At 40.5% G+C, this 27,956-nt stretch overlaps 1 protein-coding gene across 4 annotated transcripts in view; it reads right to left on the reverse strand.

Moving 5' to 3' along the window:
* The window catches only part of LIN9 (lin-9 DREAM MuvB core complex component), a 39,629-nt gene extending 17,435 nt beyond the window's left edge, over nucleotides 1-22,194 (reverse strand). For 3 of the 4 annotated variants that reach the window (XM_074167999.1, XM_074168001.1, XM_074168000.1), the window contains exons 1-6: nucleotides 22,116-22,194; nucleotides 11,393-11,425; nucleotides 10,270-10,364; nucleotides 6,400-6,504; nucleotides 4,383-4,516; nucleotides 1,334-1,459 (exon numbers count right to left, since the gene is read on the reverse strand). In XM_074167999.1, coding sequence (XP_074024100.1) covers nucleotides 1,334-1,459; nucleotides 4,383-4,516; nucleotides 6,400-6,504; nucleotides 10,270-10,364; nucleotides 11,393-11,425; nucleotides 22,116-22,194 — 572 coding nt within the window. The remainder of the gene's footprint in view (nucleotides 1-1,333; nucleotides 1,460-4,382; nucleotides 4,517-6,399; nucleotides 6,505-10,269; nucleotides 10,365-11,392; nucleotides 11,426-22,115) is intronic. The other variant, XM_074168002.1, reaches the window with a different exon arrangement.
* Nucleotides 22,195-27,956: the final 5,762 nt, after the last annotated feature.

The raw sequence follows: 27,956 nt of genomic DNA on the forward strand, positions 1-27,956 counted from the left end.
TCTATAGTGGTACCCACTTTTGACAAAATTCAAATTAATAAGTGCTGATTTAACCTCCAAATACCCCATTTCCCTCTCAGAGGGAAGAATGATGATCGAGGAACAAAAAACTATCTCAGTTAAGCTCACATGATATGAAAACCTTTCCAAAAGGAACTATTTTTAAGCTGTCTCTGCTGCCTTCCCTTGACTGGCAATTTTTAGTTATGTGAAGTTGTTTGTAGGTACAGGAGATGAAATAGTCTCCATCAGACAAAATATAATCTTATTCAGTACAGTGATCTATAAATGGATTTAGTGCTTCTGTGTTTGTATTTTCATAAACAAACCAGTCTTTTATTTCTGCAACGCTACTTATGTATTTTTCTCCTGATCTCACACAATGAGAGGATGGTTAAGTTTGGGAGGGCCCTCTGGAGGCCATCTGCTCCAACCCCTCCAGTGGACTCACCTACAGGAGGCTGCCCAGGACAATGTCCAGGTGGCCTTTGAGTATCTCTAAGGCTGGAAATTCTACCACCTCTCTGGGCAACCTGTGCCAGCGCTCAGTCACCCTCACAGTAAAATGAAGTGTTTCCTTATGTTAAAGGTGAACCTCCTGCGTTTCAGCTTGTGCCCTTTGCCTCATCCTCTCTCCAGAGAGGACAACACTAAAAAACACTGAAACACAACTGAAAAAAGCCTGGCCTCATCTTCTCTACACCATCCCCTCAGATATTTATACACAGAGATGAGATCCTCCCTGCGCCTTCTCTTCTCTAGGCTAAATTGTACAGTTTCTGTGAAAAGGCTGAATTGAATCAGTGGGTTTAAGAATTAAGAATTCTAAATTAGATGAAAAAATCTATGGCCTTAGTTAAATTCTGGCTTCTTCTCCTCAATGTACAATATTTTATGGGTGACTTTCTGCTCTCTCTGTTTTGGCAGCCAAGCCAGGAAAAGTTGAGGATCTATAAAACAGTTTAAAAATAATAAAATAAGTGAGATTAAAATGTGCACTTGTTTTCCCCATGAAGAGCTAGTTATGTTCAGAAGATACAGTAAGAGTTTCAACATATCCTAGCTTGTACATTCAGTTATCTAGAGTGGGGAAAAGCACATTTCAAGTATAGGCTCATAAGGACTACACGGACTGGACACACATAAGGAATAGTGTGGGGGGGGGAGCAGGGTGTGTGCTCAGAGAACACCTTTTCAATAAAATGTTTTTCTACTCTCAGCTGTTACTTTGCTTCACTACTGACACACAAAATTATTTTAGGAGGAACAATTCCAGTAACATCAAAACTACATGTAGTGATTAGTTGAAAAGAAAGAAAGGAAAAAAAATTACCTCCGTGGTTTTCCCATTAATCGTCTGATTTTCCCCCACTCTACTCTTGTCAATTTTCTGGTTTTCAAATTTGGAAAAGATTCTTTCAGGCACACACAGAAGTCATTATCTCCTTCAAATAGCGGTCTGTTGAAACACAATTGGTCCTCTGTTAACTACACCTAGTAAACTTTTGTCACAAATTCCAAAAAACATCCATAATAAGAAATATATCGAAAACAAAAAGTATATATTAGTCACATAAACAAGACACTCATATTCAAAGGAAAAATTTAATCTGAAATAAATTCAGCTGAAAACAAAGACAGAAGGTTTCCAGGACTGTTGTTCTATTTGAGCCTTACTATCAGCGATGTTCAAAAATGTTCCTCTCTCTTGTTACCACAGAGAAACATATGTATTCATCCTGCTTTGTAATGTATATAAAGGCACCAATTGAAACTTCAACAAAGCCAATGCAGTGTCATGAGGATACTGCAACACGCTGAAGGAAACCGTAAAGATCTGATGAGGTATTGAGAATAAAGGAAGGGATAATGTGATCCTGAGAAACAGAAAGTCAGCACTGTTTTCATAAATTCATTCAATTATAACCCAGATATTCGACAGAGGATTCCAAAATACAGGGAATTGAGCCAACTTGTCATTCTCTACAGCTATACATCATGACTCCATGATGAAGCAGAGGATCAGTATTAGAGAAGTGACAGTCCAAGGAACCTCCCTATGCAATTCTTCTGAATTTCTCTTTGATGCTATGACCTGTCTGCATCTCTATGTTTTATGACTGCCTTTTACTTTGTAGTACCACATCCTTCTTGGGCTGAAGTGACAAGGGAGCAGCAATGGATATGCCCATCTAATAGCAGGTTAATCACTGAAGACTATATGCAACTGAAATAGATCTCACCTGGTGAGAACAAAAGAATATCTGCATCCTAGATAAAGCCACTGTTCTCCACTCTCTGCAGGGTGCTAGGGCTTAGAGGGGGAGATCCCCAAGCACAGAACAAAGAGGATCTCGGAAGCAACAACTCAAGTTGAGAGAGGAAAGGTGCATAGAGACATGGAGACTCAGGCAAGAATGGAGGACAATATTTTTGCAGTAGAAGGATCTGCAGCTGCAGCACGAAGTGAAAAGGAAACCACAAAGAATGATGAATGAGGCTCAGGAAACAGACAAGGAAGCGTATAAAAGAGTTTTATTTTATCCAGATTTACTGTTGCTAAGGTAAGTTATCTGTGTAAAGAGGTTTTTTTGGAGAAAGAGAATTTGTATTTGATTGATTGTACTATCATTTGTTCCTAAAGCAGGTAAACTGTAAACCCACAGCATCCACAAGACTGGAAGCTCTGGGGAATGGCGTAAATAAGCTATGGCTGCATCTGGCTCTGAGGGTCTTCAATCACTGTAGTAAGTAGCTCTTTAGAAGTCTCCGCGTGTCAGAAGTCAATGGGATTTTACATAAAACCATCCTCTGCAGCAGCATAGAGAGAATCCAACTGAAACAGCTTCAATAATCTAATAACCACAGATGATAGTTGTGGAGATTAAAATATTTCAAAAGCTTATAGTAGACGTCATTTAAATTGATGATTTCCATTTCAGATGAGACAATTAGATTAAATATTTTGAGATTTGTACTGTGAGCCATATTTTGTCAGGTGACGGTTAGCTCTGTACTTCAAACTCATTAAACCGAGATCATATTACTCAGAACAACATACATCAAAGTTTTTCTTTCAAAAGACATGTAGTTTCTTAGTATACTATGTTATAATATCTTAATGTGATCATATCTTACTAGCATTACAAGCACACATTGATGACTATCAAAGAGGTTTTCAGAACTACCTGCTAAACTCAAATTCTAGGCTACTGATAGACCTCAATTATTTAAGAATAAACTACAAGTTCTTAGGCTGCCGTAAAAGTCATAACTACACATATCACCTATTAAAATTACTAACAGGAATAAGTAGAGTTTGGCTTCTTTGCTTTGTTTTTGTTGGTTTTTTGGGTTTGGGGGTTTTTTTTTCCAAATAAGTGGCGGAAAAGCATGAAAAGACTACTTCTTTCAAAAGGAATTAAATCTAACTAAAACAGACGTAATTTTTGTACTTGTGACGAACATATCCTAAAATGTTTTTCTGTTGCTATGACCGCCTTTTCAGTTCAGGAAAAAAGCCACAGCAATTGTGATTAAAACAGGAAGGAAAAACAGTAATTATTTTGTAATGAATAGATTCTGGAAAAGAATGCTTGTTAACTCTGTGGCCATTTTTTAGAATATTAAATACTAGTGTTTCATCTATTAGTCAATCAGTGTAGGTTTTAAGATTCCATTCATCAATAAGAATTTTTACATTTTAGAATTTTTAGTTTTTCATGATTAGGGACTAAATTAAAATGGTTCTTTTAATCAATTCACACCACCGTGCTAGTGGCGTTAACAGAACAAGTGCCAAAGACTCTGAGGCACAAACTGCAGAAACAGGCCAGGAGACAGATGAGGAGATGTAAGGAGGACACTGATATCTAGACAACAGTCATAACCCAGAGCTCTGTTAGGGAATCACAATAAAAACAGGATTATGGGGAAGAAATATCCAAAAATCAACATTTACACCTTTTAGGGAAGCAGCCCCTTATGAAGGAGCAGATTCCTTCCCATCCCCTGTGAGTAACACAGATCCAAGGGTTCAAAAAAGTTTCAAGTGTTTTTAGAACTTCAAGCTTAAGATACTACAAACATTACGAATAAAAGCTTGTATCTGATAGAGGCAGAGGCGATAAAAAGAAAGTAATTTCCATGAAGGAAGGCTTTCCATAGAAGACTACCCAAGGAACTACCCAAGTAGGTTGCTTATTATAAAAAAGAAAAAAACCAACCCACAACAAAAACAAAACAATGACATCATTTGCAATAACTAATAATTTAAGAATAAACTTTGGAGTATCTAACCAATATATGGAAATTTGCAGCTCAATTTCAGAAAATGGCTTGTTTCTATACTAATAAGAGATAATTATATAAACCAAACATACTTATCTATATTTGAGTAGAACCATTCGTATATGCACCACTTGTGAGCTTTGGGAAGTTTGAGCAGGTTACGAAGCCGTAAACCAATCTTCTGTGATACCTTCTTGTCTGGTGTTGGCATTGTTGTATTAAACTTCTACATAGTAAAATAAAGGAGACAGTTAAACACAGTCTAACATTCTTCAACATTCAAATAATTCAACTAGATTTTCTTGATAAAAGTTTGCACATCATTAATTGTTACATTTTAATCTCACATACTGTTTCATGACAATTTTTTTGTTGCAGATCTGTAACAATCCTCACTGTGTTATATTAGCAATGCAATCAAATATAAGAGATGGCAAACTTTAGCAGCATCGACAAAACAAGTCATCTTTATACAAAGGTATTCTAACAGAAACGTTTTCCAACATTGAAACTACATTATTGGTAACAATAGCACGGCATTAAAGTACAGAGAGACTTCAGAAGTTTGAGGCACCACTGAACATCGTCTCATTTGCACTAGTACTTCTACCCTTGCTAATTCTTTGTAAACTGAGGATGAAGCTAGCACAGGAACGTAATACAGCCAAGGCTATGAGCAGAGGGTTTGCTTTTTAGAAAACTGCAAGAGAAACTGGCACAGACATAAGCAATCAAATTTTAACTACATCTGAATGCCGTTTTATAAATGGCAGAAAAGCCACTGTCTTAGATTGCATGCATGATACACAGACCTGTGTTTAAACAAGACCATAGAAAAATAGTTCCATAATTTTTGTTCCAGGGATGGTTATCTTAACTGACAGAAAGAAAAACTTACTTGCAAAAAAAAAATCAGCTTTTTGTGGATATTAGTTTGACAGGGCCCCCATGCCATGATCGATTGTTATCCTTCCCCAAATGCTCAAAAAGTATTTTGACCTTTAGTAGCAGCAATAATAGGATAAAGCATAAGGTGAGCACCTTGCGGGCTCCTGCTGCGCTTAACCACTACCTTCAAGATACAGGTCCCCTTATTTCCCAGTAGAACTCCATGAAAAAAAGCCTAGCAGGACAGCAAGTTCTACAGCAGCTGTAGTCCCTCACAAATGTCCAACTAGCCATCACTGGACCTCCTCGATCAGACATTTAAGTACAAACCAACCAGGCTTAGAATATTATCCAGGCGTTTTTACTGCTAAGAAATCATGGTAATGGATGGAGAGAAATGTCATGGTCCTCATCTCTGACAAAATGGACCCAATAAAATAGCAACTGCTAAGTCTTCCCCATTCGACACTGCAGTTCATAAGGCAAATAAGACCAGTATTCAAATAGTACTTTTTCAGTGTGGTAAATTCAGGCTCAAAAGGTGCTGGTACAGAGAAGTGTTTTTTGGATGGCAAAGGTACTAGAGAGCCAATTCTTTAAGACTAAGAGATGTTGCCCCATCCAACATCGCCAAAAAAAGGCTGAGAGAAATTACAGCTGCTCTTTCATGCTCTTTCATGCTCTATCAAGGAGTAGACAGTCAAGTGGAGGAGTAGAAAAACAAGCTGTTTGAATTGGAGGACATTATCATACAGGATCAAGACAGTCTAGATGGCCATGAATAAATTTAGGCTACAAATCCAGAGCAAGTTCCTGACTGTTGGAATACATTAAGTTCTACAGTAGCCTTCTAAATGATGTAGTCAACGCAAAGAAACCTAGTCAGTTTTCAACTGAAGCTGAATAAATTTATGCAGACTACAGTATATGAGTTTGTGGGAGCAAGATGGGCAATTAGTCTGGAATCCTTTCTAGCTCTGTATGCTTATGTCCAGGATCAAAAATAAAAGGTATTCCCATAAACAAACTGAGGAATACAGTTGGGAGGAAGGAAAACAAGAAAGTGTTTTGGATTCTGGCTTACTCCTGGCAGCAGCTTTCCTCACAAGAATATTCATAAACTGATAACGCAACTTGAAAAGCAAATGTATTCTAATTTTCAACTAACACAGAAAGGACTTGTTCCCCTTTTTGGTAAAATATCTGCATACGTGTAGGTACCTGTGGAACCATCGCAACCTTCTGATTTCTTTTGGGTGACCTTGTGTTTATTTGTCTGTCATCTTCTTCACAGAAGAGTCGACTCCGTTTTGAATTTCTGAAGGGCTGCATGTATCAAAATTAAGAATGAATTACAAGAAAAAAAAAATCTGATTTCTCCGTTCATGCACAGAATTCACAGTGAGAGAAATGGAATGCCTTGTCTGTTGCCACCTATTGGTTTTAAGGCACATGGTACACAATAAATAGTGCCTCCAACCAGTTCAAGATCTAAGGGCTGAGAGAAGAGAAGGAGGAATTTAAGGTTCCAGGCTTTCCAATGCTAACTATAACCCATTACTATACTGCTGGCCCAGTTCCACGGAAGTATTTAGAACCTAACTCCCACTTGTTTCCAGAGGAGTTAGGTGACTAAACACTTGTGTATCTAAGCTTAAAATAGTCCTCGCTTTGGTTATAAGCACATCTGTTAAACAGTTTGTTATGAATTTTAGGTCAAAAAAAAAAAGTTTATTCCAACAGCATATTTGTTTTGGTACGTTTTCAGTAAAAACATTAGCTGGATATAATTTTTTTTTGCAAGGATTTCTTATAAGTCTAATAAAGTGTAGGTTTATTGTTTTTTTAACTCATTGAAAGTGCCTACCCTGCAAAATGCTAAGAAGCTGAAGTCTGAAGAAACTAAAGCTTGAACAAGTTATATAAAAATATCAGAAAAGAGAAGAATTTATAATTTATGCTAACCGAATTTTACTTGTGTGCTAAGATGTTCTAGTTCAAAGAGAATTAGAAGGCTGACTGAAAGCAAGAAACCATATTGCAAATTCATGTCATGAAAAAAATACCTCATTTAATTATTCCTCAACATGTTACCCTATGACAAAAAACTTGTGCTTTCAATGAGGACAAAAGAGTAGCCTCTGACTGGCTGTTAGTGCTGAGAACAAGCAGCTTTTCCTTCCATGAAGACTTTGTGGCCCAGCACGGGACCCAGACACAACTGAAACGTGTCTCCTTTGCAGAGCCCCAAGACTGCACCCCGTAGCACTCCTTGTGCTTCAGACTATTTACAAAGGTGGTAAGTAAAGGCAGAGCAAATGCAGATCTCACTTCTTTCAGTACAGATGGTGAAAGTGCTACAAATTGATATGGGTATGGAATCTGCAACACCCACAATGTGAAGAACACTGATGACAAAGATGAGCCCTTAACAGGAGTCAGAAACAAACAAACAAACAAAAAAATCTACAAAGTGAAATAAAACTTCACTAATAAGCATTTACACTTAAGAAAGACGTAATAAGTTTGTGAATGATTGAAGTAACTGTTTGAAAAGAGATATTCTCTATTAAATTACTTATTAGTTGCAAAAAATCTGTCTGTTCCATGCCATGAGAACAGCTGAAGCTTTCCCAGGGAAATGTGTCTGCCTTTCTTACTCTAAATCATATATATTTTTATAACTATAACTACACAATTGTATTTAAATAACAGATAACAGCAGTGTCCTGTATGCGCTCAACACCTAAGCACATTCTGCACACAGAAGAAAACAGCCATTCCTTGTAGATGTTACACACCAGGAAAGTGACACGTGCTGAACAGAGCAACTACATATCAACAAGGTAACCAAGTGGTGCCCACATCATATTAACATAGTAATTAATTTATCCTATTAATTGTTTTGGATGTTGCTGTATCTAGGTGAAGAGAGAAAAACGAGCTCTTTTCTTCACAGATTCCAATTCACTAAACCTTAAGAACAATGTTAAAATTCAATTAGAATGTCTTTATGTTCTTCTATAACATCTCTGCCATCCTTGACAAATCATCACCCTAAAAAAGAAAGATCAGAACTATTCTAACTTTTGAGCAAGAAAACAAATCCACAATCCTGTTCCAACAATACAAACCCACATCGCAGAACTCTGGGACTTTCTAATTACAGCATTCTGCCCACAGCATGAAGAGCCAGGTCCCTTACTGAATATCTGCAATTGTATTTTAGTCTTGACATCTGAGATGTTAGTTCCAGAACAACAATTTTTCTCCCAAATGTGTACATGGCTCTTCGTGATTTTATGACACTACACCAGATGAAAAGCATGTGCCAATATCGGAACACAAATGCTAAAACAATCTAGACAAAACTTAATAGTTCCTTCAACCTTATGCTACAATCCAAGTCAAGAGAAATGTTTTACAACCAAGCAGCCAAATTCTATTCCAAGGAACTATCCAAAATGATAAGAGCATTTCATCAGCCTGGATTGCCGGTGCCTCACATGAGAATAAAATAACATGCATCGCAAAGAGGTATCATCCACGTTAGCTAAATAGGTCAGGCATTTTTGGAAAGATTTTTCAACTAACGGTACAACATATCTGCAAAACTTCCAGTGTTGAGAGAACTCAAACCAGTATAGAAGACTACATCACCTCTTAGCAACACAGGCCACCATCAGACTATCCACTGGTCTTTCTCTCAGCTTTCTCCAGAATACTGAGCTACGTTCAAAGTTAGACTCCTTATTTTTAATACCTACAGCCAGCATACCTAAAGAGCAATAAAGTTTTCGTACAAACGTTATGGTTAGTGACCTCAGTTCTTTAGCCCATGCCACTTTCTAAATTACATGAACTCCTGCAGGAATTAAGGGCCATCACAAAGTTCTGGTTACTCTCTGGAACTGCATTTTGTAGACCTTATGTTCTCTAGCATAAACATATAGCAACATGTATGTAGATATATATATCTGTGTGAATCCTACCAAAATAAATACCTTCTCTATGTAAGTTTCTCTCTCCAGGGAGAGGATCACAGAGCAAGCTACTTATGACAGATGTTAGTCACGTTGCTTTATGCACTACTGGATGCTGCTCAGATATTTTGATTATGTGCAGAGCGGGCAAGAGTGATAGTTTTCAAACATAAGATTTCCTTTCCAATAAACTGACAGTTCACAAAAAATAATGATTTGAATAAAAAACAGGTGATAGTTGGCAAGTTGGTCGCAATTACTGTAAAAGGTGGCGGCACCAGAAGGGGATGGGAGAAAGATCTGCCTAGCAACGGAGACATTATTTCATACACTCTCCATGGTGCAGTAAAAAGAGCACACAGTGGTAGACCAATAAGGCACTGGGTGCAATACATCAGGTGCCAAAACCAAACCAAAAATCACATAATTCAGTAAGGCAGAGGAAGCTGAGAATAGTCAAGAAAAGCTTGAATGTGATACATGGAATATTTTAAAAAGAATACATGGAATATTTTAAAAAGAGAAAGGGAAATGGTCAACCCAAACACATGCCCTTGGAGGCTGCAGGTTTGTTACCTTTCATTCCCCACCATCGTTCTTTAACAAAAGGTCTCCTGTGACACATCTCGGAATGCTACACCACCTTCACTGACATTCCTTTATTTTTATTAAAATCTGCCCCCAGAAGGCACAATGATGGACGTGCATTATGACATTTTTCCTTCCTTTTCTTTACGCATCAGTTCTCAGCCATAATTAGAAGTGAGGTATTTCACATGATAAAACAAATGGCTGATCAGAAATGGCGATTCCTAAGTTTGAGGTGGTAGACACAATACAAGTGTGTCACAGCACTTGCTTTGCAAAAAAAGAGAGAAAATGATTAGGAACTATTTTGAACAAGGTCAGCAATTTAATTTTTTTTATTATTCATTTATGAAATATGTTTTCATCTCCTATTCCAACGATGCAGACTGCTTGTGAAGGACAGAGTTTAACATTCGGAAATTATGAAACTATAAATCTCAGCCAAATTTTTTGATCCTTAAATTTCATTCACTTTATGGTATTTTACCAGTCCTGAGGTTGTCTTTTTATTGCTTCTTACCATCTCCACTGCAGAACCAGCATTCTTGCTTTTCCAAATGGGTGTTTTCTGCAGAGAATTATACTTTTCATTCCAGGAACTGGATAAACTTCCCTCTGTTGTGAGAAAATGATGTCATTAATATACATACTTTTTAACATAACTACTATCCAAAAGCTAATGTAACATCATCAACTACTAATATATTTTTGTTACACACACCATCTTCTTTGGATTAAATTACAAATGGATTTTAGATTTCAATATTGTTATTAAATTGTTCTGAACACTAATTAAAAAAACCCTAAAAGATATTTTCAGTACCTGGAGAAACATGAACAAAATATTTTTTACTCCTGTAAACATTTAGATTTCTTGAAACCTCCTTTGCTGGAATCAGTTACTTCCACTGCCAGGTTGACACAGATCTAGACAGCTGTACTGTGGCTGTAACTGAAACCTGGAGAAGGTAAAGCTCTGCAAAACCCGGCCTTCCTCTGGTTCTAAAAAATGATTAAGTGGGTGCAGATCAAGAAGTAAATCAAATTTTATTTAAACAAACCTATACTAGTTACAAAATATTCAACTGACCATGTCTTCTTCCTTATATAATAGAAGCCTTGTAATATATAAAGAAACTTTTATTGTTGGGCAGATTATAAGTATTCAAAGTTTGTATGAATGTTCATAAAGACAATTTCAAAGAAAGACATTAGAAATAGATTTTTGATTTAGCCCACAACTTGCTGACGGAAAACACAATGAGATTGTGAAATGCCTTCCTAATGTAAATTTTGTCACATGTACAGGTCTTGCTAAGAATCCTTCTCCTATCTCATCCTCAAGAGAGGAAAGATTACCTCAATCTTCTCCTCAAACCTGACACTTAGGCAGTACTTAGGAAGCAAAAACGCATTTCAAGAATTTCACCCAGAAAAGCAGTGTCTAAATACACCACAACATACGTAGTTTCAATCACCAAGGATTATTAGTCTGTAGAACTAACAAATATCCACAATAAAACCAACCATATTTCAACAAAAAAACCTTCTTCAGTGTTGTTTTCTTGAACTTTTTGAAGCCAGAAACTAAGTACACCTGAAAGTCAGACTGGGTACAAGTAAATAACACATTAATTTCTTACCTTTCAAGCTCACAAGTGCTTTTGCTGAAGAACCTGCAATATATCAAAAAGTCCACATAAATCATAAGTTATTTCAAACCATACAACCCATGCACAGTCTACTCATTCTTAATTAATTGTCAGGCAGAAAGTGGAATTTAATATTAAATCTTTCACAGCTGAATGAGTGCACTCAGCATGCCCTCCATGGCACTAAGTATTATATGTTTATTACCCAATAAATCTTGAAAGCATATTCATGTTTTGTTTTCTTTTTCCTTTAGTTTCATATCTAAAAAACAGCTTCAGATGCTCAGCAGTTTCCTTTAACACAACAAATTCTGAATAAGCTTTATGTCCAAACTACATACTTCCATGTGGCTGCTTGTTTGATGCAGTTGCAAATACGTTATACAACTGACAAGGAAACTGTAATGAACATCACTTCTTTTTTTTTTTTTTAATGATTTCTACCAATTCAAAATTCTTCAATGCCAGAAATCTCCACGAAAGCAGTCGTTTACGCTCTCTAAGCTTGGTTCACAAGTAGGGAGATGGATAGTTAGTTGCCCCCTGGTGGAACCTCCTTATTGAGAAAGGCAGCAATGCAGATATTATAAATGCACATGGAATCCTTAGTTTGCTCGAACTGTTCAAACTGCGTGCATCCATCAGAATTTCACTGCTCCCCTCCCACCGCATCCATAGGACCTCTGCAGTACTTCTGGACCAGGAAGGACAAAACTGGGCCCGACTACAGCCTTCATGCTGTGGAATTTTCAAATGTCTCTCTAAGAATGAGTTGTTTGAAGCAAGTACCTTAGCAGAGGGGAAAGATATTTCTGCGTGACAATGCTTCCACAGATACATGCTTTTCTCTCAAATCAACTTTATCTTTCCAGTTATGTCCCAGTGTTGCAACCACTCCATCCTGCACTGCATCCACTTCTCCCCCTTACTTTCCCCACTCCCTCCTTCAGCTTCTCTTTGGAACTGCTGTTCCACAAATATTTCTGACTCCAAATGTCTGGAAATTCCTTTTCTTGTGGCTGCCCTGTATCTAGGTCCTAATCCCACTAACTACACAGCACCAGAGATCCTTGCCTCTAAGAGGATACATTCCAGGGAATATCACAGAGCCAAAGAATTAATTACTGTCCCTTCCCAGGGAACAGAACATTTTGGTTTGGGGTGGACTGTTGAAGAGAATGCAGGTGCAGCAATAGTAAACAAGCCCCTACATTCTTTATTTTTTTCATATTATTTTGTTTGCTGACATCTTATTATGCCACATATTTAAAAAAAAATATAAAAAAGTAAAGAAAGTTTCTATTATTTTCAAAAAATTAAAAAACCCCACCAACAGTTTAAGATACGTAGTAGAACTAGTTTTAACTCATTAGTGCTTTAGAGGGCCTCCACCCCAGAATCTCCTAAGTTGTTCAAATCTCCAACAGCTAACACATACGGGATTACATGTCAAAAACAAGGTGACAAACCTGGGCTATACTCTTGCCCTTCTCAAAGATTTCTTTTCTGAGATATCACCTTTGGTGGGTTGGAAACCTAACAGTGACTGTTACAGTAACATGCTTCTATGATGATCTGATTAATAGTGAATTTAGCTCCTGTAACTAAACTGTAAGCTAAAGGTACAGCAGGATTAAAGCTTTTTTTTTTTTTTTAATTTCATACTAATAATCAGATACTGTACACCATGCTTGGATAAATACATGGATATCCTGCTATCAACTAAGAATGCAGCCCTGAACAGTAAGAACAATGAAGAACTAGTGTCACCCCCAAATTAATATAAGGGATAGTGGGAAATGTGTGCAGGGATTAATAAATACATGCAGCTTAAGAACAAGGGGAAAGTAGACATCATCGAGGATGGAGAGGCAGAAGCAGGGTCCTAAGGACTGTCAAACGGAGGAGATGCTGGCTTTTCAGAATGGATCACTATTGTGAAAGATCTCAGGCACTTCATCTGTAAAGACCAAATATATAATAATTTTCCTCTTTTTTTTTTCTTTTTTTTTTTTTTTACCATCTGGCTTATATGAATCAGGTTCAATCAATTCAGTCAAGGGTGAGCATGTCAACAATGGAAATGAAACAACTCGGCAAGAGGTTGCAAATGAGGATGAGGCTTATATGGGGATTGGTGTGAACTTCACAGCTCAAAGTGCCCGAGATCCTTTGCTGACCATCAAACTCAGATGCTTCACCTGTGAGGCTGATGATGGGCCAGTGGAGCAGGGCATTAGATGACCGGCATCAGAAACAACAGGTAGAGAAGTGATGGACAGCAGAATGCTACTGTGCTACCTTCTAGCTTTATAAGATTACCACTCCAAAACAGCATTAGTTGCCAAGGTCTTTTCCACAGGGTATAGTTAATCTTCAACAGATGCATACTAGAATAAGGCTGCTCATTTGTTTTCACTTAACCTGCAACTAAAGTAACATAACCAGAAAAGGGCATCTTTATTTAGGAATACAAGGGTTCAAATAAGAAATTCCTGATCTAGGTAAGTACATCAAAGTTAAACTAAACTATATTAATGTAACAAGTTGCAGAAGATTATTAACACCACCACTTCTGTAGTGTAAAGCATTAGAATACATGTAGGATATCAAAATGACAACGAAGATATCCTTAAAAACCTTTAATTTTACCTTAAAGGCAACAATATGATACACAGCTTTTCTTCTCAGGTTCTTCTACATTGATTTTAGGGGCTACCTGCACTTCAAGGGATACAGTACATCTCCCTGCTTTTTCCATTTAGTGTGGTAGTACCGTACATACTGCCAGGGCCACAAAGCCAGGAACTACGATGGTCTTCTAAGTAATAATGTGTTACAATAAAAAACAACCAACATTTAATAAGATAAAAGCATTTCAGAAACTATAAAAAGTGCAAAGTGATTCAGGATAGATTAAGTTTATTAAAACTATCCAAAAATTCAGCTAAAATAATTATTACATTTATAATATCCCAGCCTCACATTAAATGCCAGTAATTTTGTATGCTCCTGTTTAGAACAACAAATATATAATTATAGGCAGTCTTTTTAACCAGTGTTTTAATTATAAACATAGAGATTAAAGTAGAATATACACATATGCCTGAATGTAAATACCTATTATGACAATGACAGTTTTAATTTCTACAAACATCAAACACTTAACAAAAAAAAAAGGGTGGAAAGGAGGAAATAAGGCCTATGCATCATTTAGGGTATTACAACCAAAATTCAGAGAGGTGACTTTTTTAATAATAAGAATAAAAAAAGCCCCTCAGACTAGGGAGGAAGTACAGCCAGCTCACCACAGCAGTGGCTCAGGAATTGGAAGACCTGCCAAACTGCATGATTGGCTTAGTCTTGTCTTCGAATCCTATTGAGTATTGCTTTGCATATGTTGTTAGTAAATTAATTACTTGAACACAGTGTTCACACTTTGCTAAGTTTGGAAAAATCAGGAAAAAGTTCAGAACAGAGCTAAGAGAAAGACTGGAAGATCTAAAAAACATGCCTTATGGTGAGAAAGTCAAGACACTCCAACCTTGTTCTTCCCAAAGAAGGTCAAGATCTGCACTGATCACAAGTATCTACAAAGGAAGATAATTTAGACAGTAAATAGCTCTGCAGCCTTTTTTTACAAGGCAAGGCATAACTAGATCAATTTGTCGGAAAGTAACATCGGATAAGTTCAGGATAGCAATGAACGCAACGTTTAACAGATCTTATGTAACTATACTAAGAAAGGACATGCCGAGCTCCTTATCACTTAAAATCTTTAAACAAAGTTTACATCTCTTTTTAAAGAGAAAACTACAGCTAAAAAGGAAGCATGGAATTGATACACAGAAATTCCAAACATAAGTATCCTAGCATGCTTAATGAAGAATGTAAGACGATTATAATGGCCTTTTCTAGCCCTAAAAAAAAATAAATCTGTAAATATGTGCACCACAGATGTGCAGTAAAAATAACTGTGTGCTAGATTATGAGGCATTTAATAGTAAGATAACAGGAAGCTCATTAATAACGAAGAGTCAGGAATAGGTGTATTTATGTGTTTTATAACACTTGCAAGAAGTGATTTTCAGGAAGTCCATGTAAAACTGAATTAAAAAAAAAAAATGAATCAACGTTAAAATAACCTCAAGTCCGCCAAGCCTAGCATGTTTTCACACTGGGCTGGCGAGGAACCCAATCAGCTTCAGTGGCTGCCGGTGTGGGTCCAGCAGATGGAGAACTCCCCAAACCCTGGACCAGCCCAGTGGCTACCAGGAATCCTTCCTCTAGCCCCAACTTCCTTCTCCCAGCCCAAGGGAGCACCTACAGAGGATAGCCATGAAGAGAACCTAAAAAACCTCCTCTAACTGCTCCGCAAGCAGTAGGAACAGACTTAAAAAGGGAACTCTGATAGTTTGCCCTCCAAAAAAGTATTTCTGAGACAGATAGGCGTTGAGGTACGAGGAGAAAAATGCAAAAACTTTTTTCCTTTTCAAAAATTAAAGCTGGGTTTGAGTTTAAAAACAAGCATCGATTCCCTCCCTCCGTTTGAAAATACCATTAACTGAACAAAAGAGGTGGAGTCTGACTGCAATTCAATAGGGACAGTGGTGGATGCCCTGATGTGTATTTTCAGTACTAACATGAAGCAAAGCAGTTTACATACAGCTTCACAACAGCTGATCTTAAAATTTAAAACAAACAGACAAGCACATTAGATTTGTGAAAGTGTTTTCAAATTATTTTTTTTAATGAATTTGTAACAGCCGATTACAATTTTGAAAATAAAGGTTACAAGTAACCAAAGGGACATTCCATAGCAACTGATCTTACTGATGTGCGGGCACAAAGGGGCATATCTAAATCAATATAGAAAACTCTAGGATCCAGATAAGCAACTACATACCATAAAACCTTGCCTCTCCAGATCATTACACTATTTTGTCTAAATTCTGTGAGGTGAGCAGTTATTTTAACATTGGTTGCACGACTACCTCAAAAAACTATGTAATTAAACTACAGCACTGGCACTAAAAATGTGTGACAGAGGAAACTCATGGAGAAGAGGGGAAAAAAGACAAGTCTTTATTATAGATTGAGTCATTAACCCTCTGAGAGATCATTTATCTACACAAGCACAGGGCAAGTTGTTTCAGCAGAGGAAGCATCTCAAGCCAATTGGCCACTAAAAGGACAGTTTATTCAGGAAACCTTAGAAAGGAAAAAGCAAGCAGAGGAAAAAGTGGCTTTGGGTAGCTTTTAAGATCCCCCAAAACTTCAGGCTTGTTGAAGAGGTAAATAAATAAATAAATGCACAATAACTTCTAGCTTCAAGCTGAATCAGTATTTCCCTCATGTTATGAGCTCACTAATAAACTGACACTTGTGTATTTCGAAATCCTAATTTAACTACTGGATGGAAGTCAAGTTTTTCAGCCATGTGAATCCTTTTACAGGATTTGTGCAGACGATAACCACAATCCCAAAGCCCTCTTTTTGAAATGCTGCATTTTTATGAGAGACAATACACTGATACCATGGAAACATACAATTTTAAAGGTATGCAGCACAACAATCCCAAAATTCTTAATTGAGGGTTACTATTTAGCAGCCACAGGACTAATCTTGATCCTTCTCTCAAATGCAGAGCAGAGCAACTGGCTGTGCAGGGCCAGGGTGCCTGTGAACCACAGCATAACAGGCAATAGGACAAGAGGAAACAGCCTCAAGTTGCACCAGGGGAGGTTTAGATTGGATATTAGGAAAATTTTTTCCATTGAAAGGGTTATCAAGCATTGGAACAGGCTGCCCAGGGAAGTGGTGGAATCATCATCCCTGGAGGTATTTAGAAGACAGGCAGACGCAGTGCTTAGAGATATGGTTTAGTGATGGCTTTTGTCAGCGTTAGGTAGATGATTGGACTTGATGATCTGAAAGGTCCCCTCCGACCTCGATGATTCTGCAAGGGTGTGCTGGGGTAAAGAATGATTTCTGCACAAAGTGCCGCTCTTACACTGCAGCTTCCATCCATGGGATAAAAGGCCATGCAGAAAGATCCTTGTCCCCTTTCCCTTCTTCTGCCCGTGTCCTAAAACTCAAGCCCCTAGATACAGTACCAGCAGTGCCTCTGACTTTTACAGAGCTGATTCCAGCCACTCTCCACATTTCAGACTCGCTTGTGCAGAAGAACACACCAAGACACAGCTTTGCCCACGCTGTTGCCTGTGGAGCTCTGCCTTTACCAGGACAGTCTTCTAGTCACATTTGCACGTTGCCTGTTGTATTAAAGTCTCACCTCAGCTTTACTGTGTGTACTTTATAACCAAGTAATCCACAAATGACTAGTAGCAAGAGTCAGGACAGCACTATGTACACTCCAATGCAATCAACTGTTTTCCTCTGCTGTGACGGAGAGACAGAGCCATCTGGTTTGCAGCAGGAAAACTGCCCACAACTTACCTCCACTGCAAAATTACCAGGAGATAAGGGGAGGGGAAACGCATTGACTAAAATTACTCACTCGCCGGGCACTAATCCAACAGTCTGCAGAAACAAAATTTTGTCTCCAAAGATATAAATCCAAGTATTAGTATTGGAAGTACTTCTTCAATCAGGACTTCTGGAATTTTTCAGCTAGAGGATTTGCCACAGAATTGTTCTTTCTTCACAGAACTTTTCTCCATCCCAAGTTACTATATCCCTTTCCCTTGGCAGCACTAGTAAGAAAATGCCTCAACTACAAGAAATGCATGTGAACTTATGCACTGCCATCTCCTTCATTTTTTAGGTTGTCACTTGGAACTCTTACCCATTTCAAAAGGACAGAATGGCAGCTTTAGAGAAGAATGGAACCATAATAACTTCAGCAGATTAAATAAGCACATATTATGAGAGACAACTACGTGCATTACATTTATCTCCCTCCTGGGTTAAGGAATATTCACTCCCCAATTCCACTACATAACTCGTCAGAGGGCAAATAGGTGCTATCAGAATACTCTGGGACAAATTCCACTTAATCAGATTTTCATTTTGAAAGTGAAACTGCATAATTTCACTCTTCTTGTCACCGAATATGCTGTGTTTACTTATGATTATTCTTATGTGAAAATGCAGTTATGGCCTAATATTTTACTATAAAACATACTGGAGAAAATTCAGAGAGATTATCCATAAAACTGGAAGTCTGGTAGTCATGAACTATTCTAACTTTTTTAGGAACTTATTTTTATACCACTATGGAAGATTCCAAAAACAATTTTGCAATGCTTACTGTTATTATCCCTTATAAATTAAGTTGCAGACTGAAAGCCGCATAAAGTCAGTGTTAAATCAGTCAGGACTAAGTTTATATCTTCATTTTAAGTACAAGACTGGAAATGAAAAAACTACGTCTGGCAATAGTTACAGTGTAATTTAAAAACACCCAGTGCACCAAAATAGGAAAGGAAGCACAAGGCAAACCCTCTTGGAAACTTTCACATTTCTAGCAGTTCACCAACACGAGAAAAAATTAAGCTCCCTCTCCATTTGATGAAAAAAGCCAAAACATCCCCTACCTGCATCAAACTTAATTAAATACAGACCTGCTGGCAAGGGTCTGCATGATCGGAATGAAACCAAGTCATACGCTCTACTCTGGTATCTGTTGTAAGGGAAGCAACAGACCTGTCAAATCTTCCTGGTGCCACCACAGGCAATATAAAGGCATCCAAGAGACACAATTATTTTTACTTTTTTTTTTTTTTCATACTTTATGTTAACTTCTTGAAACACATGGTGCCCTCTCTGGAAGATGAGTAAGGCAAAAGCAGGAACAGTAACTTAAATGCTGTCCATTCTAGTGAAGAGGGAAAGTAAAACCAATAAGCAATAAAGTGCTGCTAATTATTAATTACAATTGTCTCAAATGGTTCATGACTTATATTAATCAGATTCTAATATGGTACAGTGTACGTGACTGAGCTGCACCAAATTGAGAGTGTCAGTTCTATTGTTAATTTACGATGATCCTTCCTAAATGTGTTTGGTTAAAACAATGACATTGGCCATGTAGGATTATTAACCACTTTTTCTCCTGGCAGTTGTTGGAGCTGTAACAGAAAGCCACACACCATAGTCTGAAGCAGTATTTTAACTTTGAGTCAATTCCCTCTGATAATCTTCTGATACAGAATATTTGGTATGTTCATGAACTTGTACAGTGTCACCAAAAATACGCACATCTACCCGGTTGTATGTACATTTATTGAAATTACTAAATGCCCAATTCTAGCTTGGCACGTCTTTACAGTTTCATCTAAAGTTTTACAATGCTTTACGTAAGCCTGGTTATGCTAGAGCTGTACACAGAACTGCAACAGATAGTAAGTGACAGACTCTGAAAGAAATAGAAAGCTTCCCGGATGTCCCAAAAGCAGTTGTGTTTTGTGGTTTGTTTTGTTTTGTTTTCAAAGCAACAGTCAGAATAACTTTGAGAAAGAAACAGTTATTAGTCTATATATTTTCCTAAATCGCTGAATAATTGGGTGATTACTCAGAGTAATTGTCTATAAGGACTTAAACCCACTAAACTGAAACCATTATCAAAATTCAACTATGTCATGACTACTGACAATATAATCTACAAGGCTACATGGTCAAGCCCTCGAGGGGAAGCCCCCTTCCCCAGTAAATACCCTCTGCATTCTAATCAAGTGAATGACAATGAATTCCACACACAAATCAATACAATAAAATCTCAATGGAAAAATAATAAAATTATTTTTCCCCTCAGAAGAGTAGAGCCCATAGTATTTATAAAGACTAGTGGGGTATTTCTCTACCAGGTCTTATCCTACTCCATAAGTCACTTCCAACAAGAGACATCTGTCTCCAGAGAGCTCTCATGAATTTACAGATGCATATTCACACATTACCTTTGCCTTACTGAAATAACTCTAAATAACCACAGTGAATTCATAGAACCACCAGCTATATACAAGCAGTATCTGCAAGAAGCCATATGCATGACTTAGGCCTGATGTAATTGTACATATATGTTCTAAGCAATACTTCCACACTGGCCCAGTTTTTTCCACCTTGTTCATTATTTCCACCTCGTGCACCATCTCCGTGACAAAAGCCGTCTCAGCCTTCCAAATCACCTCACACAAAACCCACCCTGTCCTCTGTCATCCTCTAGATCTCCTTTACTTAGGATGCTGTCTTCAGCGGTAAGTACCAGAACTTAAAATACAGCAGTGATTACAAGAGCATACAAGAGATATCGGTTGTTGATTTCATGCTGTTCTCTGTCCTGTGGTTTCTCAGACTGAAGATCACTACTGCTGCTTAGTGTATCACTAGAAGCAGAAGGGTAATAAAGGAAAGACAGCAGTACATAAAGGGCTAAATCCATTACTTTTTTTTTCTTTTTCTTTTTTTTAAGATATATCCTCCTGTTCAGCCGCTAATGGTTATCAAGGAACCCTTGCCTTTTTCTTACAGCAAGCAGCTTAGCGTCTTGTGGCACATGGTCATGATTAATCTAGAATCCGCAGCACACAGAAACTGTCCCACCAATTACTTCCAACGCTGACGAAGAGCACAAAGGAAGCGCCTAAGAACACAACCAATTCTCCTTTATGTGCCCCTACTGCTCTTCGCATTTTCTCTTTCTGGTATACCAGCACTTTCAATTATTCACTTGGAAAACTCGGTCTTCGTAAATTCTGTTGCATTCTTTGTTAGAAGACGTGTCAAGGTAGCGTGTAGACACATTTTATATTAAATAATAGCCTCTTCTGTAACACTCAAGTACCTTGTGCATGAATCCATATATACAGCAACACGTGTATCTTTCTCATCTCCACCTAAGTTTTTACCTAATCCTCAAATGCATTGAAAACAACATTCACACAAGCCTATGTAGACATACAGGTCTGTATGCATCTATTTTCATACTGTCTTCCTACACAGCTAGCTTTCACCTACTGACAGACAATGCAGGGTCTCTGAGCTCTTCCCTCTACATTTATCAGTGCCCCCTAGATGCAATGTGCATGCCCTAGCCCCCCTAGTCCTTCAGAGGTGCTCACACTGCACACAGTGCATACTGAGTCCTCCTTTTCCCCTTAGGGCGACAGAAGGGACAGGAGCACAGGGCTGTTCACCCCTTCCCCGGGGCAGGACGCTGCCTCCCCCGCACCGCCCTCACCCCCACAGGCAGGGCAGGCTGTCAGGTGTGCCCCGCACACTCACTCACGCCCTCCCTTCCCCGCCCGGCTCCCTGTTCCCGCACCCCCGCCCCGCACCCCGCCCGCCCGGCAGGTGACGCCCGGCCAGCCCCGCCGCCTCACTGGGGCGGGGCGGGGGGCCCGGCCCCGGCATCCCCTCAGGGCAACTAGGGTCGCACCTTCGGGAGACACCTCCTCGCCCGCCGTCCTCCCCGCCCCACCGGCTGGGCCGGGGCCTCGCCCGGGAGGGACGGCGGCGACGGGGCGACGGCAGCAAGGGGGGGTAGGGAGGGGGGAGCCGGGCCGGCCCGGTTGCCAGGGAGGAGGCTCGGGCTCCGGCCCCGCACAGCGCCCACGACGAGGAGGGAGGGAGGCGGGCCGGCGGCGGGGGCGCGGCACCGGGTGTCCCGCCGGGGGAGGGGAGGCGGGGGCGAGGGGGGGGCGACGGCGGGGGCGGCGGTGCCGGGCGGGCGGCGGGGGCACGGGTGGCTACTCACTCTCGTCAGGCAGCTGATCGAGCTCCGCCATCTTGAACGAGCCGCGCCGCTTTTTCAAAGGCTGCCTGGCGCGGTGCATTCTGGGGGAGGAGACGGGGCCTTGCGCGAGGCGGCGCTGCCGCGCGGGCCGCGCCGGGGCGCGTGCGCGGGGCGTTAACGGGCGCCCCTGAGGAGACGCCGGCTGAGGGGAGGGAAGGGGCGTGCGGGGACGGGGGAGGGATATAGTCAGGTTTTAGCCCCGATCCGCTGCGGTGCGAGGGAGACAGGCACAGCGCCCGTGATAGAAAGGGTACACTGCTCACCCCCCCCACCCCGCGGGACTCCCGAATCCGGGCAGGATGAGGGGGAACAGGCGACTGGTGGTTTAGGGGTGGTAGGTTGTCACTTGGCCCAAAGGGTCACCCTAAAAGCGGGCTAGCTCAGTGTCTTTAAACAATACCTGTATTATATCCATCTTTCTTCATTAAATAGTAATCTTTTGCTAAACTGTACTTCGTTTCCTCGTCTCTGCTCTTCGGTGTTGGCTGTCCCATGCCTAACCAAAATGATTGCACAGGTGAGACTTCAGGAGTAAACGATAAGGATAAAAAAACCCACAGCGTAATCGCTCCCATCCCTGTAGTCGCGGTCAATGGCCCTCTCCCTGAAGAGGCGATCAAAAAGCTCGCCGAGTCCAAGGCCTGAAGGTCAAGGTCTCACTTGTTCTCGCCCAGTGCCAGGGGGGGAGCCAACAACAAACCACTGACGGGGTGGTTGTTGCCTAACAAACTCCTTGTCTTGGGCTGCCCTCTAATGCAGTCCCCCGCCATAGCAGCGGAAAGCTTTCGGCCAGCAGCAGAGATGGTTTCCTTCAGTCTCCGCCCCACAGTGAATTTTAAAGCTTCTGGATCAAGAAATCAAAGCATGGAGATATTGTAAGCACCTTAAATGCTTATGGACCAGACTCTATGTGCATTGGGCTTTGACAACAGCACCTACTGCTACTTATACCACCCAAAACGCCTTTTTTTTTTTTTTTTTCTTAAATATGTGAAAAATGCAAATTGAATTTCAAAATAAATTAACAGTATCTCTTAGTCAAGGCTAAGGCGGTGTCACATCTTAAACATATTGCCAACAGCACCACTGTGTAACGCAAAATGGATGCTACGCCTCTTTGTTCACATCCCTTCAAAAGCATCTAGGGTACAGAATCATTGCTTTCAAAACACCAAAAATATCTATCTTGGGACACGGAATAGAGTTTTTAATTTGTGTTCTTAATTTGCTCATCAACTCTGACGACTAGGCACTCCAGCCGGTTGAGAGGGGCAGGATATATAGGTCATGTTTATTAAACAAATTTAAAAATAAAAAAAAAAAAAAAAAAACTAACACTGCTTTTGTGCTTAAGAGGGAAAAAAAAAAAAAAAGTGAGTTTCTAAGAGAAGAAACAAACTGAGTAAAATCCGTTAGAAATTCCTCCAGGGCTTTCTCTGTACAATGCAGCAGAGCTTAAAAAAAAAAAAAAAAAAAAAAAAAAGGTAAAAAGACAAGACAAAGCCTATCGTACATTTCCACCCTGTTCAAAGGGCCTGCCTTCCCTCAGCCCCCACAGGCACAGAGACACCTCAGCGAGAGCTTTCCGCACTGATAAATGAATAACAAAAAGCAACAAAACAGTAATCTGTGCTATTTCAAAGGCAAAAAATACACGATATTCAACCCTGCTCTATTAACCCCTTTAGTGAAACTCCTCCACCACCTAAAAGGCCTGAGGTGGACCAGACCTTCCAGGCTCCGGTAAACAAGGTAAACAATAATGTGTTAACGACACTAATACTTTGCTTTTTCTGCGTTCCAGCTGCCTCCCCTTGCTCCAAGGGTTGTACCTTAATGCTCAAGGAAGAGCGGTGACACCGAGGTTTCCACAGTTGACAGGAGACACCGGTCACCAGTAAAATTTTTTCACCACTCTGCTTTGCAAACCTTGTCATCAGCTCTCGCTGGGCTGAAAGCGGTGGTTGCCCACTGGCCACCCCGATGCCAGAGCTTTCACCAAGGCAAGGGATTTTTTTTTTTTCAGGGAAGGGAAGAAAAGTTTTCTACACCACAATCACACTTTGCAACACTCCTCGGGACCTGAATTTCTAAGAAGGGAAAGTGAAAAAAAGAAAGAAAGAAACAAACAAACAAAAAACCCCAGTGTGATAAAACTAGAAAACAGATGAAAAAAGCTAACAGAGATTTCCCTCCTGCTGATCATCTTAAAAATTACCAGGCCAGAAGGCAGAATTCAACTCCCAACAGCATGACGCTGGATATTCCTGCATTTCATTCCAACAGCCGCATTTGGAAAATATTCAGCAGAACCCATTGCCATTCACTGTGCTGAAAGGGTAACGACCAACACTGTATGAGGAGGATTCCTGCTGTAACAGGCCTTTTATACCTTGGCCTTTCATGAATATCCTGGCCTGCATTATCTCTATATTCTGGTTTTTCATTTCTCCTGTGGGTGCCATTTCCACATCACAAAAACACAGCTGTCACCAGTGCCATTTGACACTACATGGACAAATACACAATGTTTTCGGCGCATCCTTTCATCATCCTGGGCAAATGCACCGTTTGCACTAGGGTGACGTGGCAATGACACAACTGTTGTGACAGATGGGCACGGTGACCGAGAACAACCTGCCATTACGTCCTGCTGACTCACCTGCCTTGCACTGATGGAGGGAGTTCTTCCAACTGGCCTCACTCACAGAATCACAGAATGATATGGGGCTGGAAAGGACCTCTGGAGATCATCAACCCCCTGCCAGAGCAGGTTGCACAGGAATGTGTCCAGGCAAGCTTTGAATGCCTCCAGAGACGGAGATTCCACCACCTCTCTGGGCAGCTTCTTCCAGTGCTCTGGCACTCTCAAAGGAAAGAAGTTCCTCCTCACGTTTAGGTGGAACTTCCATGGATGGAACTCACGCCATTCGCTTTCCCCGAGGGTCACGTTAGGCAACCACTCTTAACGGTGTGCACCAAAATGCCACAGCAAGTGCTTCCGTGCTCCCACGTCTCCTTAATTACTGCAAATGATATTAAGACGTGGGTTACACCACCTACTAATCCAGGCATTCAGAGTCTTGTCAGCAGAGCGCAGGTAGTTCTATGTCCCGGGGACAGGAGAGGGTAAGGATGTTATTTTCTCACCTCCCCATGGCAGGCACTGGTAGCAGGAGAAAAAGCACAGACACCCAGCAGAAGAGCATGCTCTTCAGTCACTGCAGCATGTTCTTGTGAAGTCTGAGTCCTGCTGCTGCATTAATCATGTTATGAAATTAGAATTTGTAATGAGAGGGTGGGGGGAAGCAGTAGTTTCCCATTTCAGCTGCTGGGAAGCCATTCCTTCTTCTCACCTTCAGACCACACTGGAATGGATGAGAACCAGCAGGTCATCTTGGCTGGAATCTACACCTGCGTTTCTTCTCATAGGTGCCACTGCATCTCCAAAAAAATTGCTTCTGGAGAAGCAGCCTGGCATTTATTTGAAAGTAAAAGGTCACACAAGTTCTTGGTCAGATGCGCTATTTTTTTTTTTTTTTTTTTTTTTTTTTTTTTTACGGGCATAACAGGAGGAGTGAGAGTATAATGGACTAAGTTAGGGGCCTCACCACATACATAAAAGTAATTTAAGCAAAATACTAAGTGGGATATAAATTCGCCACAAAAAACCACTTCAGCAGAACATTATGTCCCCAGAACTCATAGAGGGAGGTCTGTAAGAGTCTTCCAGAAAGCAAGCTGAAGTAAAGACCTCAGCAGTTACAAACACTGCATTGAGAAAGCTTGATGGGCCCAGAGGTCTTTTTCACATATAAATCATTTGAGGCTTCGCCTCCCCGCCCCTTTCCTCTAATTAAAAACAGAAGGGGCAGGGGATGGATTTCATTAAAGGCTGTACCAACTGATTTAAAGATTGTTTTAAAGATTGGGAGACCTGCGCTGTCTTTATTTCTCTCAGCCACTTCTTTTCTGCATGAACGTGGGCAAGTCACAAACAATTTCCACTGACTGCCAATTGGTTGGCCTGGGCCAGCTTCCTTCAGGTTACCCAGTTCATGCAAACTTGCACAGACCATCTTGAACATTTGCGAGTCATTTTACAATGGAGCCTTCAGCCATGCTAAATAAAGGTAAAACGGTTAAATATTTATATGTCGCTGCCTTTTGTAGTTTAACAATTAGATCTGAAGTCACTCCTCAGCATCCCCTCTCTGAAAAAAGCAGAGGATGTCACGGGACCTGCTGTCTTTGACAACTTGTTCCTTTCAAGTAGCTTTGACAGAAGTGGGACTAACTATTCTTCCGGCTCCTCTTTGTGCATGTAGGCAAAAAGCAAGGCCTCCAGTGGTTGTCACTGCACTGCTCTTCTCAGCCTGGCCCAGGGGACAGGCAGGCTATGTGCCTGGTCACCAGCGCCTGCTTTCAGCAGCAGGTCCACTTTGCAGTGGGACAAGCTGGTAGCAGAAGCAGCACCTGAATTCACAGGAGATTTCATTGCTGGACAGTCACAGGGCTCTCCTACCGTCCCCAAAGGGCACCTGGTATTCTTTTGTTTGGGCTTTTTGGGGGTCTGGAGGGGGAAAGGAGGGGGGGGAATCTACCTCACAAATTAACTGAACCCATTCTCATGTTCTCTTTCAGAGACTGACAAAAGTCTGAGAGAGTTGGGGGTGTTCAGCCTGGAGAAGAGAAGGCTCCTGGGAGACCTTGGAGCCCTTTCCAGTCCCTAAAGGGGCTACAAGAGATGGGGAGGGACTCCTGATCAGGGAGTGAAGCCATAGGATGAGGGGGAACAGTTTTAAACTGAAAGAGGGGAGATTTAGATTAGATCTCAGGAAGAAATTCTTTCCTGTGAGGGTGGTGAGACACTGGAACAGGTTGCCCAGGGAAGCTGTGGCTGCCCCATCCCTGGAGGTGTTCAGGGCCAGGCTGGATGGGGCTTTGAGCAACCTGGTCTAGTGGGAGGTGTCCTTGCCCATGTCAGGGGGTGGGACTGGATGATCTTTAAGGTCCCTTCCAAACTAAACCATTCTATGATTCTATGAAGATTATACTTAAGTGACTGACCAAAAATTTCTGTTGGAAGCAAAACAATGATTAGCCACTGGTTAAGCTACTGAAGAACCAGAAGACAAAGACCGCTCCTGTCACTGCCTCTTAAAATCCATTAGCACTGACCTCAATTGATTCTCTGGTGTTGAACTGTCCTCAACTGTCCATAAGACTTACCCAGTCCTTCCACATTTCCTTCTCTCCTCCATAGCAGCTTTGGTTTTTATCTACTCCTCCTCATCCTCCTTCTACTTCAGGGATCATGGAAACAGCTGCACCACAAGTAACCACTTCGGCTTCGAACTCCTTTTCAAAAGGCACTGGGACACAACAACATTTTAGTAACGCATCTGCTGTTTCCACACAGGTTACCAAAGACTGAAGCTGCAACTGTCAGAATGAGCTTGAACTGTCCCTTCTTGGGAAGGGAACTGTCATAGTGGAGCAGACACTGAATGCAGAGCTGTCCCTGGGGATCACTTCAGGGAAATAAGTTAATTTGGAAAAGAAAGAACTGATGTTGCTCTATAATAAAGTACTCCCATATTGCTCCATGACTTACTGAAAAAGTGAGAGGTAACAAACATCACTAAACATTGAAATTATTAGTTTACACTGATGTTTCAAGACAGGGAATTCAAGACTACAACAGACCTCGCTCCAGGCCACGATGAGTGAAGCTTGAGCCCAAACTCAACTTAGGTCTTTGTTAAGGCTCGAGTCTACAACAACCAACTTACATCACGT

The sequence above is a fragment of the Numenius arquata genome, chromosome 2 (genome assembly GCF_964106895.1).
Source record: "Numenius arquata chromosome 2, bNumArq3.hap1.1, whole genome shotgun sequence".
Lineage (NCBI taxonomy): Eukaryota > Metazoa > Chordata > Aves > Charadriiformes > Scolopacidae > Numenius > Numenius arquata.